Source organism: Juglans regia, chromosome 10 (genome assembly GCF_001411555.2).
Source record: "Juglans regia cultivar Chandler chromosome 10, Walnut 2.0, whole genome shotgun sequence".
NCBI classification, from domain to species: domain Eukaryota; kingdom Viridiplantae; phylum Streptophyta; class Magnoliopsida; order Fagales; family Juglandaceae; genus Juglans; species Juglans regia.
Window position 1 is genome coordinate 9,133,872 of NC_049910.1, and position 14,688 is coordinate 9,148,559.

The 14,688-nt window shown below is 36.7% G+C and overlaps 2 protein-coding genes and 1 pseudogene across 2 annotated transcripts; all 3 read right to left on the minus strand.

Annotated features, from left to right (window-relative positions):
- Positions 1-488: 488 nt before the first annotated feature.
- LOC109004131 (cytochrome P450 71AU50-like) lies at positions 489-2,742 on the minus strand. Its single transcript, XM_018982568.2, has 2 exons — positions 1,389-2,742; positions 489-1,322 (listed from the first exon to the last, which is right to left on the minus strand). Exons 1-2 carry the CDS (start codon positions 2,274-2,276, stop codon positions 705-707), a joined length of 1,506 nt encoding a protein of 501 aa, XP_018838113.2. The 5' UTR covers positions 2,277-2,742; the 3' UTR covers positions 489-704.
- Positions 2,743-4,940: 2,198 nt separating this feature from the next.
- On the minus strand, positions 4,941-5,071 carry LOC118349752 (annotated as a pseudogene).
- Positions 5,072-10,863: 5,792 nt separating this feature from the next.
- LOC118343748 (cytochrome P450 71AU50-like) lies at positions 10,864-13,197 on the minus strand. Its single transcript, XM_035694794.1, has 2 exons — positions 11,764-13,197; positions 10,864-11,697 (listed from the first exon to the last, which is right to left on the minus strand). Exons 1-2 carry the CDS (start codon positions 12,649-12,651, stop codon positions 11,080-11,082), a joined length of 1,506 nt encoding a protein of 501 aa, XP_035550687.1. The 5' UTR covers positions 12,652-13,197; the 3' UTR covers positions 10,864-11,079.
- Positions 13,198-14,688: the final 1,491 nt, after the last annotated feature.

The window sequence follows — 14,688 nt, forward strand, 5'->3', positions numbered from 1 at the left end:
TGCAAATAAGTTCAACAAACTTGTATATATAACATGTTTGACCTAATTGACATAATTTTATATAAAAATTAATATCTAGAAATTTTAGTAGCCGCATTATTGTTAATATCTCCAAGAAATGTAACTAAATACCAACAAAAAATGACAATAATTTTAAAATATTAACTTATAATAATATCAATATTCCAATCTCAACAATAACAAACGGAAGCATACATATTGTATAGTATCTTCAAAAAACATTTAAGCATATTATATGCATTTGATTGCGATTTAAGAGGACTGACTCATTTATTAATCGTGTCTAATCAACTCGATATATTTTAATCGAAACTCATTTATAACAAAATTAAACCCATTTATTTCTTGTTGTATTCATGTTGACTACAGTTGGCTAGATAGTTATTCTTCCTGGATGTTTCATTGCCAATTACTGCTGAGAAGAGTTACAAATGCTTGTGATCAGCTTGTGTAAGCTGGCGAGAGTATTTCACATACAATGACGTTTCTCTTATTTTATGAATATCTTTTCGATTACATATTGGACAGAAACTACAATGAGTTGCATAAAAGCAAATCTAAAACTCAAAGGAACATCATATCTTGAATAGTTCTAAAAACATGAATACGACAGGGACATGCATTACCATGAAATCGACAAATATAGTCGACAATAGAGTGAAGAAGAAAGCAGATATTCTTTCTCATTTGTGAAGGCCACGACGTCGGGGAATAGCAAGTAGATGTTTGGCTCTAGGAACTGTAAGGCCAAACTCCTCGGTCATGTCCAACTCAATTGGTAGCATGTTATTAGGAAGCTTCCAATCAAAGCAATGAATAAGCTGTGCCACCACGAGCCGAACCACGGTTAGACCCAACTGTAACCCAGGGCAGCCTCTTCTCCCAGAGCCGAATGGGAGAAGTTGGAAGTCCCGTCCCCGGAGATCAATGCTACTCTCGACAAACCTTTCTGGGAAGAACTTCTCAGCATCAATCCAAACACTTGGGTCTCGCCCAATTGCCCATGCGTTTATTAACAACCTAGACTTCTTGGGGATGTGGAAGCCTTGGATAATGATGTCCTTTGTGGCCTCATGAGGAATCAGTAGAGGTCCTACTGGATGTAGCCTCATAGTTTCCTTTACAACCATGTCCAAGTATTCTAGCCTATCCAAATCTGATTCCTCTACCATCCTCTCCAAGCCCACTACATCTTCCAGCTCCTTTTGAAGTTTCTTCATTACCCATGGATGCTTGATGACTTCTGAAATTGCCCACTCAATTGATGTTGCAGTAGTGTCCATTGATCCTACAAGCATATCCTGCAACGAAATCATTGTCAAGAAATAAGTGATGAACAACAAATTTGAATCACAGTGAATGATTACCAAGATTATGGCCTTGATATTGGATCGTTCAATAGGGTACTCGGAGTCTTCAGATCCCATGAAACTCAACATGACATCAACAAAGTCCTTAATCTTATTTTCATCTTTGGATTGGGCATGATCGTCAATAATTTTCTCCAAAAAGCCATCAAATATCTTACTAACAGCCTTCATGCGTCGCCTCAACCCCTGAAGGTCCAAGGGACTAGTATAAGGAATGTAGTCACCAAGGTTAGGAGTAGCACCTAGATGCATAGCTTCTTGAATTACAGCCTTGAATCCCCTCTCATCAAAATCCTTATCCATGTACTTCTTCCCCAACACCATACGACAACTCATATCTGCGCTGAGGGACGAGACCTTGGCACTGAGATCAACAACATTACAATCAGAGGCAGCCTTTTCAAGAAACTTCACCAGTAGGCCAAGCTCTTCTTTCCTCATGGATCTGAAAGAATTGATTTTGAGGTTGCCAAGCAATTCAAGGGTGCACATCTTGCGAATGTTGCGCCAATAAGGACCATAAGGAGAAAAGGACAAGCCTTTTTGCTCATACGAGTTGTGCTTTGCAAACTCAGTAGGTGGTCTACTAGCAAACACAAGGTCATGAGTTTTAAGAAACAGCTCAGCAGCTTGGGGGGAGGAGACAACAATGGTGGGCACAATGCCTAAGCGCAAGTGCATGATGGGGCCATATTTTTGGGCTAGTTGATGAAGATCTCGATGAGGAAATTTTCCAAAAATATAAAGATTCCCGAAGATAGGCAAGCCTCTTGGACCAGGAGGTAGTTTCTTAGTCTTGTTCATGCTTCTCCATGTCCATTCTAACAGGAGGTAAGCAAGAATAACTAACACAAGTATCGCCCACATCGAAGCCATAATAGGCATGTTTCACTCAGATGTTGTTATGGCTATAAATAGAGATTTCAGGATCCTCAAGAAGTATAAAAGTTGAGATTGATATATATAATTGAAATATCCCTTTATATAAATATATATGCAGAGTATGCAATGTGTAGGGAAGAAGACTTGTCCAATAATGCAATATATAGTGAACATGAAATGCAAGGAGATTACATTTCTTTCTATATCTTTGATTTCACGTGTTAAACGGACTTCTTGACATAAAGACAACAGTATTTAATGGCTTCCTACAATTATAGAGCAAATTTCTTCCCCGTTTGAAAAAGGAACCAAGGCCTCAAAAATATCTTTGTATTCTGCACCAAACAGAGGCTCATAAGAAATCAAGTTTCACGTTCAGAGCAGCAAAATCCTCACTTGATTTCAGATTCCATGAAAACAGAAAATCCGCATCATTCATTAGAAAGCGAGAACGATCGAACACTACTGTTGTACTGTAAAAAGATATTCAGTTGAACAGTACCATCGCTAGATGTTGTACTGTAACTTGTCTTGAAGGATGGAGCTTCGAATTTAAGAGGAGAGAGATGTCAAGAATTGAAAGTTGTATCAAATTCGAGACACTTGATCTGAAAATGTTTATTTATTTTCACATCTTTGTAATTATTTAATTATTTATTATTTTCATATTTTTTTCTTTTTATTTTTAGTAAAATAATTTAAATTATTTATCTCTTCAAACAGTAATGCTCTCAAAATCAATACTTTCCTAAAAATAATACTTTTTAAAAACCATCTTTTCCCAAATGGGCAGATTTAAGAAAAAATAGATCATTTCAATGGTGACAATTTTATTAAATTTCCACTATAACAAATATGAGTATAAGAGAAAATATAGATAATTGGATGAAGATTTTATTTTGTTAGTCAAATAAAATGTTTATAAAAAAATATTTAAAATTACTTAGAAATCAAGTCAAAATTTTCTCTCATAATAATCAGGCCAACGTAGAACCTGTTTACTAAATTTTAATCAGTAAGCTATGGGGTAAATGCTCTAAAAACTCTTGATGTTGACAAGAGAGAAAAAAATAAAAAAAAAAAGTAGGGTATTTTGTTTGCCCACGTCTCTGCTATCCCTTGTCTCCTAGCTATCATTGTATGCTATCCCTTGTCTCCTAGCTATCATTGTATGCTGATGCATAGAACACTGCTTCCATTGAAAATTATTATTGAAAAAAAAGCAACATGTCTCTATTATTACTTTATGTCAATTTAGGGATAGGGAGGCCCCATGCACGGCATTCAACGTGTATTACATAGCAGACAGTGTATATTTTCAGGTTGAATAGCTGGAAGAAAACTGTTGAGCCTTGCTCGAGTAGGGAGAATGTTCTAAATGATTTTCCAGAGAAACAACTTATGTCTATCATGGATTTTCAATTTCCAGTGTTTCTTCAATACGAGACTTATTGTGATTAATCCTCTAACCTGACCAAGCCTAATATTTTTCCAAGCATTCTGAAATTTCTTGGGCATTCCTTGCATTGGTTTTCTCGAAAATGATGAGATCATTAGCAAATAACAAGTGTGAAATTGAGGAACCATTTTTATTTAAGCAAATCCTTGCGAAAGTTCCTCGAATTTAAGCCATCCATTCTACCCAAAACAACCAGCAATTTTAATAGTATGGCTCCCGGGCACCATGTACCATCAATGTAAAGTACAAGTCTTATTTAGTTCGTGAGGAGGGGAGGAGTTAGAGGGCTAGAGCCTAGAGTTGGCAACAGAGAGAAGGTGTGGGGGGCCACTGTTGAACCAATCGACACTTGGTACGGAAGATAAGCGTAACAAGTGCAACCAAATACACATTAGAATTTGTGTACAATATTTCAAGTATCCGGGAGCATGGGTGCCCTAGTCTAGCATGCCACAACATGGTGGACTCTTTATTATGTAGAAGAACAGCTAAATTATGCAGAGACCACTTGGGATTGATCGGATATAAGCCATTTGAGACGAAGCCTTTAAGCATCGCATTGTTCGTCTTCAGGTCCTTAACAAGGATACCCCTAGGATAAAACAAGTAGTTACAATTAAAGTCATTTGTGAATTGAGAAACTGAGATTAGATTTTTCTTTATTGTAGGAACAATGAGAACGTTGGACAAAGTGAGACATTAGTTGAAGGAATACGGAAAGTACTAACAGCATAAATTGGTAAGCCATCACAATTTCCAACCATGACATACTCTTTACTAGAATAAGGGTGTTTACCTTGAGCGTTAGTGGCATTGGTAGTCATGTGTTGGTTAGCCCCAGTGTTAGGATACCAAATTTCATCTACTGTGTCACATGAATGAAGAGTAGCAAAAGCTTTATACTGTTCAACGACATCATCTGGAGCACAACAATTATCAACCTTGTGGTTCAGATAACCACATCGAAAACAAGTGATATGAGTGGAGCCATGACCATGACCTCGAGAGGATGAGCCCTATGAACTGCTTCCAGTCGAGCTTACTTAAGAATGATCATGATTCTTGGTTCTTTTTTATCGAGAAAAGGAGTTACAGCCACGACCCCTACCACCACAATTTCCTTTAAAACCTAAAGCAAAGGCACCAAGGTTTGTATACATAGCAACAATGGGGGACAAAGCACATGCAGCAAAAATCTTAGTTCAAAATCTCGAAGCTTGCTGCTAACACTCTCCAAGGGAGGAAAAACATCCTAAGCCTTGATTGTAGCAAAAATTGGATCAAATTCTAAGCCAAGGCCACAAAGAATACATATGATGAAATCATCATCATCATTTGGTTTTCCTGCACCAAGAAGAGAGAGAGCCGAGGATTTGGCTTTGTGTAGATAAGTTTTCGAGAGAGGAGGGACCGTTTGTAAGGGACTGAAGTTCACCTTTCATTTGTTAAATATGATATCTAGTGTGCATACCATATAAGGTTTCCAGAACATCTCAAGTAGCATGGGAAGTCTCACAACTGATCACCTGAGACAAAGGTGCATCGGAAAGGGAGTTGTGGCGCCCCCGACCCCCACGAACGGAAACTCAAGAATCGAGACACCTAGATAATGACAACACAGTCACGCATCCCAACGATAAGTGCCAAGTATGTCTATATGCAACAGTGTACAACAAAACAAACCAGCGAATAATTTAAATAAGACGACTAAGTACCAAAATTGTTTAATACAAATTCACTAAAACCAAAGTGTTTCAAAAAGCAAAACAGTTATCCCATAAGACATCATAATACCAAAATACACAATTCAGCAAGCGGGAAACAAATCCCAAACATAAGAGAGTGATCCCATATCCCTCCTCCGGCAGAGTCGAATCCTCAGGCCCTACATCAGCATCATCTGTAACAAAATCTACGATACCATAAAACGGTAACATAGGGTATCGAATACCATGAGATTATGAGTCTCAGCAAGTAATCAACCAAGCAACCCAAGAGATTAAAATGCATTAATGCAACCAACAATTATGCATGCATATGATGAAATATGCATTAGACCCAAAACATCATTTTCTCCGAAAATGAATATTTTCCAACGCACGTCAAAATCCCATTTTGGCTAGAAAATTTATCCATTAAGACATTTCCAGCCATTTTCCCAGAAAATGGCCCAAAACCAGTGTGTTTAATCTCGTACCATACTGGCTGGTACGGTCGAAATTTTCTATACCGGCCATTGGGCCGGTACAGGTATCATATACATTTCGTATCGGCCGTACTAGCCTATATTTCAACCTGTACCGGCCTGTATTTCGGTCGGTACCGACCGATATTTTGACCTTTAATTTTTTATTTTTTCAAACTATAAGCTTATTTTTTTACCCACAATTCAGACTATGATATTTATAATTTATATATCTATGTACTTATATATAATTTATTCATATATAGACTATTATTTTGGAATATAATTTATATATATGATTTATTCATATATCGACTATCCCGAAGCAGTACACGAAACGGTACTGATACCGAAATATTTCGTTCCAATACCTTGACCGGTACAGTATCCGGTACGATATTCAAAACATTGCCCAAAATAATAATCCAACATTTTCCCAAAAAATGATTCACACAAAATCCTTTTATCCAACACATGCCATTTTTCCAGAAAATAGCCCAATAATTTATTTTAACCGTATGCACCATGATCTCCCCTAGGGACCATCCGCACACCCTGGCTCACTTCGTCACACCACGAGTAACGGCCGTGCGAGAGACTTCATAACGAGCGATGCCCAGTTCCACACCCAGCGCGTTCGTGGCCAAGCATCCCCTAACCCCCGCCAGCAAGAGGGACCATGAAGTCAGCACGAGAGCGTTGCCATCTCGTCCGATCTCGTTGTCGCCCAACGACAACCCAGGGGATGTCACTTAGTATATTCTGCTCTCAAGTAACCAAAGGAGCTCTACCAAGATAATGCCTCATCTCGGCTTGGGGTCGTGATACACATGCACATAAAACCATTTCTCACATGAAAACCTAGTTTTCAAATATACACATGAACATGTATGCAATTATACGAAAACCCAATTTTCATTACAAATATGAACATGCGTGCAATTATGCAATGTACAACACACGACACAAATATCCAACAGCCAACAAATACCCACATAATCCAATCACACAACAACTTCATCCTCCAATACAACCAATCCCCTTACTCCTTGGACTCAGTCCGACACAACTAACCAGTTCACAGTAAATATCAGTTAGCGCAAAAATACATTTTAATCTCAAAGGTTCTTTGGAAATATACTTACAATGTTGTGATATAATTTTCGAATGATCACGAATGTGCTAGAAGTGGCGACAAAGCAATGCAACAGTGCAAAATGGACAAGGGTCGTGAGTCTCAAAAATCTAACTTTTGAATGGGAACAAACGAAAACTTGGGATGCTTAGGGAAGGGCTTCGGGGTCTTGGTGAAACTATTGGTAGTGGTGGTTGGCCATTGGTGGTGGTGTCGATAGCGATTGAAGGCCAAAATACCCAAATCGGAAATGGGGATGGAGGGGCTTCAACGGCGGCAGAGCGAAGCTGAGGTTGGGTGGTTTAGGTAGTTGGGAGGCCGCCGGTGCTGTGGTGAAAGAATGGTGGCCAATGGTAGCGCGACGGCAATGCTAGAATGAAAGATGGCCGTGGCTTGGAGCCACGCGTGGAGGCTAACGACGGTGAGGGAAGAGCTGAAAATGGAGGAGGAAGGTTGCCGACCGAAGGGGAAGAAAATGGAAGGGGTGGTATCGCTCACGGATGGCACACAGCGGCGCACTAGGAGGAAGAAGAAATGGACGGGGAAAGGGGGAAGGGTTGTCGCGCACACAGGAGGAAGAAAAGTAGTGGAAAGAAGCAGAAAAAGGAAAATAAGGAAAAAGAGAAGAGGAGATAGAAAAATGGGCAAAAGAAAAAGTGAGGGAAAGAAATGAGGTTCAATCCTCACAACTTGGGTCACAAAATTGATCCCACGAAAAGAATTTCAAAACAATAAGCTGAATAAAATAATTTAAACGCAGTGACTAGCTAAAATAAAATAATAATAAAATCTAACAACACAATAATTTTAAAACCCACAAACAAACTAATTTAAATTAAAGAGCAACTTAAATCCAAAACAATAATTAATATTAAGAAGGCATATCAAAATAAATTTCACAACTTAAAAATCATAGAAATAAACCAACAAGAAATCCGATAAATTTAAAACAAGAGAACCAATATTTAAATTAATTAAAATACTCCTTCAATTAAATACACTAAAATACGGGATATCACAGAGCTATTCAACCAACCTAGAATCAATTGATCAATGTGGAGCCACTTTGCTGCCACAGGGTTGGGGCGCATTTCACCATCTTCACCAAGAATGGAAGAAGGTGGACAAACAATGTCATTTTTCACATAGCTAAGAAGACCATGACCATGAAGAACAGGAACAACTTGTGCTTTCCAGATCAAGTAGCTACTGGAGGTTAGTTTAGTAAAAATATCAGGAAGTGTGGTTTTAATAGGCGAAAAATCAAGAAAAGAATAATCAGCCACAGGTGGAATGAAAGATGAAGAATGAGACTCCATATGTGGAGGGCGTCTGATACCATGTAAAAGAGCCAGCCTGATTATGCAAGGCTATTGTATTGATTTAAATAGTGAATACAATAATCAGACATTCAAGGGTACAATAAGACTACAACTACGTATCAGCTATCTACAGAAAGTATAATCTGCTATACAAGGAAATAACGGATTACATAATGTACAAGAATATAAATACATAGAACTGGTATCAAGGCATAATAATGGCAATGTATCACGGCATAACAATGGGATTATATCTTGACAAACCAATCCCACAAACAGAGAAAGGGAATATAGGGATATACCGCAAGAGGAACGATAGAAATAGAAATCTGAAGATAATAAGACAATGAAAACATATATTGCACAACAAGGAAGTTGAACAATCCCATCACTAGAGCAGTGTACACTGCATGTTTACAAGGATGGAGCCAATAGATCTCAGAGGAGAGAGATGTCAAGAATTGAAAGATGTATCAAGCGCGAGACACTTTTGAAGTGAGTAATAATAAATACAAGTCTCAAATAGACAAGAATCATACAAGTTCTTTGTGAAAAAGTGGATCACACTAATAAAAAATAGTTTTTTTTTTTACACTTTCTAAGGTGGCTTCCACATTTTTATAAGGGCTTATATATGGCTTATCTATTTGGGACTTATACAAATCATTTTTCTTCTGAACCTGTAGCAATCAACTCACACAGCAATAAAACTTTAGTTCCATCAACGTAGGTATCAGAGCATTCACATTGACCTAACATTAATATTTTCTAAAAACCATCTTCTCCCAAATGGTCAAATTTTAAAAAAATATTGCATACAATTTTTACGTACAAATCTCGTGCAAGTCCTTTATAAAAAACTGAATTTTGTCATAAAAATATGAAACTCACTTTTTTAAATAAGACTCCCATGTTTTTCAAAATTCTTATACAAGACATATATATTTGGACCTTTTACTTAACATTATTAAAAAAAAAATTGCTTAAATAGTGCTTCAGACGACCTTCTTTTTATTATAATTTTTTTTATTACCATTCTCTCGACATCTCCTAATATCATATCAAATAATTAGTCAATAATTAAGATTTAATAAAGACAATGATACTTATATAGATTCATAATCAATCAATGCAAACATGTCAATTCATGGAAAATGAAATTCAATTTTATAAAAGTATCAATCATGTAATGTAGAGTTTTAAAAGAGTTGTAAGGGAGTTTTAGGTTAAGTATTTTTATACAATAAATAATTTATACTCGTTTAAGGAAAATTATTCAACTCCAATCTTTATTCGTTTTGTTTTATAAATTTATATAAAATACAACCTTTTTAATACAATGATGTAAAAAATAAATTTTATTTTCAATGGAAGGTATTTTAAAAATCGTTAAAAATCAATTTTTTTATTTTTTATTTTTTATTTTTTAATAATAGAAAGTTTCAAGTTTTTACTTAATGCAGAAAAAATTGACCGCGTTTTCACGTAAAATTACTATCAAAATTTCATAAAGACATGTGCAGTGAAACATAAGATTAAGGATTTTTTCAAAATTTAATATGAACAATTGTAAAAGGAATAAAATATAAATATAATAAAATCCATACCTCAATGGGCTTGGATCATCGAAGGCTAAGTTTTCAGTATGTCATTTCTATAACTGGGCAAACATCAGGTCCATGGGTGTTGTATGCATGCTGCTCTTGCTGTTGGGCTCCCAGCAGCATCTTCATGCCATTTGTTCGGCAACATATGAGAAGCGGTGAGTTTTTAATAAAATAGCAAATACTTTGTATTTACATATGGTATTCTTGTCGTGTTAAGATATAACTATTTTATTATTTAGACTAAATCAAACACGATGTACTTCATTAAATCGACCAGAACTTAAAACCTTAACAAGAGGCATATAAATAACGGATGGCACAACACAACTTGATAACCTGTTTAATAATCGATTAGAATTGGATTAGCACTACACGATCTCGTGTCTTGACTCGTTTCGTGCAAATAAGTTCAACTGACTCAAATAACCCGTTTGACCTAATTGACATAATTTTATATGAAAATTAATATCTAGAAATTTTAGTAGCCACATTATTGTTAATATCTCCAAGAAATGTGACTAAATACCAACAAAAAATGACAATAATTTTAAAATATTAACTTATAATAATATCAATATTCCAATACCAACAATAACAAACGGAAGCATACATATTGTATAGTATCTTCAAAAAACATTTAAGCATATTATATGCATTTGATTGCGATTTAAGAGGACTAACTCATTTATTAATCATGTTTAATCAACTTGATATATTTTAATCTGAACTCATTTATATCAAACTTAAACCCATTTATTTCTTGTTGTATTCATGTTGACTACATTTGGCTAGATAGTTATTCTTCCTGGATGCTTCACCGCCATTTACTGCTGAGAAGAGTTACAAATGCTTGTGATCAGCTTGTGTAAGTTGGCTGGAGTATTTCACATACAATGATCTTTCTCTTATTTTATGAATATCTTTTCGATTACATATTGGACAGAAACTACAATGAGTTGCATAAAAGCAAATCTAAAACTCAAAGAAACATCATATCTTGAATAGTTCTAAAAACATGAATACGACAGGGACATGCATTACCATGAAATCGACAAATATAGTCGACAATAGAGTGAAGAAGAAAGCAGATATTCTTTCTCATTTGTGAAGGCCACGACGTCGGGGAATAGCAAGTAGATGTTTGGCTCTAGGAACTGTAAGGCCAAACTCCTCGGTCATGTCCAACTCAATTGGTAGCATGTTATTAGGAAGCTTCCAATCAAAGCAATGAATAAGCTGTGCCACCACGAGCCGAACCACGGTTAGACCCAACTGTAACCCAGGGCAGCCTCTTCTCCCAGAGCCGAATGGGAGAAGTTGGAAGTCCCGTCCCCGGAGATCAATGCTACTCTCGACAAACCTTTCTGGGAAGAACTTCTCAGCATCAATCCAAACACTTGGGTCTCGCCCAATTGCCCATGCGTTTATTAACAACCTAGACTTCTTGGGGATGTGGAAGCCTTGGATAATGATGTCCTTTGTGGCCTCATGAGGAATCAGTAGAGGTCCTACTGGATGTAGCCTCATAGTTTCCTTTACAACCATGTCCAAGTATTCTAGCCTATCCAAATCTGATTCCTCTACCATCCTCTCCAAGCCCACTACATCTTCCAGCTCCTTTTGAAGTTTCTTCATTACCCATGGATGCTTGATGACTTCTGAAATTGCCCACTCAATTGATGTTGCAGTAGTGTCCATTGATCCTACAAGCATATCCTGCAACGAAATCATTGTCAAGAAATAAGTGATGAACAACAAATTTGAATCACAGTGAATGATTACCAAGATTATGGCCTTGATATTGGATCGTTCAATAGGGTACTCGGAGTCTTCAGATCCCATGAAACTCAACATGACATCAACAAAGTCCTTAATCTTATTTTCATCTTTGGATTGGGCATGATCGTCAATAATTTTCTCCAAAAAGCCATCAAATATCTTACTAACAGCTTTCATGCGTCGCCTCAACCCCTGAAGGTCCAATGGACTAGTATAAGGAATGTAGTCACCAAGGTTAGGAGTAGCACCTAGATGCATAGCTTCTTGAATTACAGCCTTGAATCCCCTCTCATCAAAATCCTTATCCATGTACTTCTTCCCCAACACCATACGACAACTCATATCCGCGCTGAGGGACGAGACCTTGGCACTGAGATCAACAACATTACAATCAGAGGCAGCCTTTTCAAGAAACTTCACCAGTAGGCCAAGCTCTTCTTTCCTCATGGATCTGAAAGAATTGATTTTGAGGTTGCCAAGCAATTCAAGGGTGCACATCTTGCGAATGTTGCGCCAATAAGGACCATAAGGAGAAAAGGACAAGCCTTTTTGCTCATACGAGTTGTGCTTTGCAAACTCAGTAGGTGGTCTACTAGCAAACACAAGGTCATGAGTTTTAAGAAACAGCTCAGCAGCTTGGGGGGAGGAGACAACAATGGTGGGCACAATGCCTAAGCGCAAGTGCATGATGGGGCCATATTTTTGGGCTAGTTGATGAAGATCTCGATGAGGAAATTTTCCAAAAATATAAAGATTCCCGAAGATAGGCAAGCCTCTTGGACCAGGAGGTAGTTTCTTAGTCTTGTTCATGCTTCTCCATGTCCATTCTAACAGGAGGTAAGCAAGAATAACTAACACAAGTATCGCCCACATCGAAGCCATAATAGGCATGTTTCACTCAGATGTTGTTATGGCTATAAATAGAGATTTCAGGATCCTCAAGAAGTATAAAAGTTGAGATTGATATATATAATTGAAATATCCCTTTATATAAATATATATGCAGAGTATGCAATGTGTAGGGAAGAAGACTTGTCCAATAATGCAATATATAGTGAACATGAAATGCAAGGAGATTACATTTCTTTCTATATCTTTGATTTCACGTGTTAAACGGACTTCTTGACATAAAGACAACAGTATTTAATGGCTTCCTACAATTATAGAGCAAATTTCTTCCCCGTTTGAAAAAGGAACCAAGGCCTCAAAAATATCTTTGTATTCTGCACCAAACAGAGGCTCATAAGAAATCAAGTTTCACGTTCAGAGCAGCAAAATCCTCACTTGATTTCAGATTCCATGAAAACAGAAAATCCGCATCATTCATTAGAAAGCGAGAACGATCGAACACTACTGTTGTACTGTAAAAAGATATTCAGTTGAACAGTACCATCGCTAGATGTTGTACTGTAACTTGTCTTGAAGGATGGAGCTTTCGAATTTAAGAGGAGAGAGATGTCAAGAATTGAAAGTTGTATCAAATTCGAGACACTTGATCTGAAAATGTTTATTTATTTTCACATCTTTGTAATTATTTAATTATTTATTATTTTCATATTTTTTTCTTTTTATTTTTAGTAAAATAATTTAAATTATTTATCTCTTCAAACAGTAATGCTCTCAAAATCAATACTTTCCTAAAAATAATACTTTTTAAAAACCATCTTTTCCCAAATGGGCAGATTTAAGAAAAAATAGATCATTTCAATGGTGACAATTTTATTAAATTTCCACTATAACAAATATGAGTATAAGAGAAAATATAGATAATTGGATGAAGATTTTATTTTGTTAGTCAAATAAAATGTTTATAAAAAAATATTTAAAATTACTTAGAAATCAAGTCAAAATTTTCTCTCATAATAATCAGGCCAACGTAGAACCTGTTTACTAAATTTTAATCAGTAAGCTATGGGGTAAATGCTCTAAAAACTCTTGATGTTGACAAGAGAGAAAAAAATAAAAAAAAAAAGTAGGGTATTTTGTTTGCCCACGTCTCTGCTATCCCTTGTCTCCTAGCTATCATTGTATGCTATCCCTTGTCTCCTAGCTATCATTGTATGCTGATGCATAGAACACTGCTTCCATTGAAAATTATTATTGAAAAAAAAGCAACATGTCTCTATTATTACTTTATGTCAATTTAGGGATAGGGAGGCCCCATGCACGGCATTCAACGTGTATTACATAGCAGACAGTGTATATTTTCAGGTTGAATAGCTGGAAGAAAACTGTTGAGCCTTGCTCGAGTAGGGAGAATGTTCTAAATGATTTTCCAGAGAAACAACTTATGTCTATCATGGATTTTCAATTTCCAGTGTTTCTTCAATACGAGACTTATTGTGATTAATCCTCTAACCTGACCAAGCCTAATATTTTTCCAAGCATTCTGAAATTTCTTGGGCATTCCTTGCATTGGTTTTCTCGAAAATGATGAGATCATTAGCAAATAACAAGTGTGAAATTGAGGAACCATTTTTATTTAAGCAAATCCTTGCGAAAGTTCCTCGAATTTAAGCCATCCATTCTACCCAAAACAACCAGCAATTTTAATAGTATGGCTCCCGGGCACCATGTACCATCAATGTAAAGTACAAGTCTTATTTAGTTCGTGAGGAGGGGAGGAGTTAGAGGGCTAGAGCCTAGAGTTGGCAACAGAGAGAAGGTGTGGGGGGCCACTGTTGAACCAATCGACACTTGGTACGGAAGATAAGCGTAACAAGTGCAACCAAATACACATTAGAATTTGTGTACAATATTTCAAGTATCCGGGAGCATGGGTGCCCTAGTCTAGCATGCCACAACATGGTGGACTCCTTTATTATGTAGAAGAACAGCTAAATTATGCAGAGACCACTTGGGATTGATCGGATATAAGCCATTTGAGACGAAGCCTTTAAGCATCGCATTGTTCGTCTTCAGGTCCTT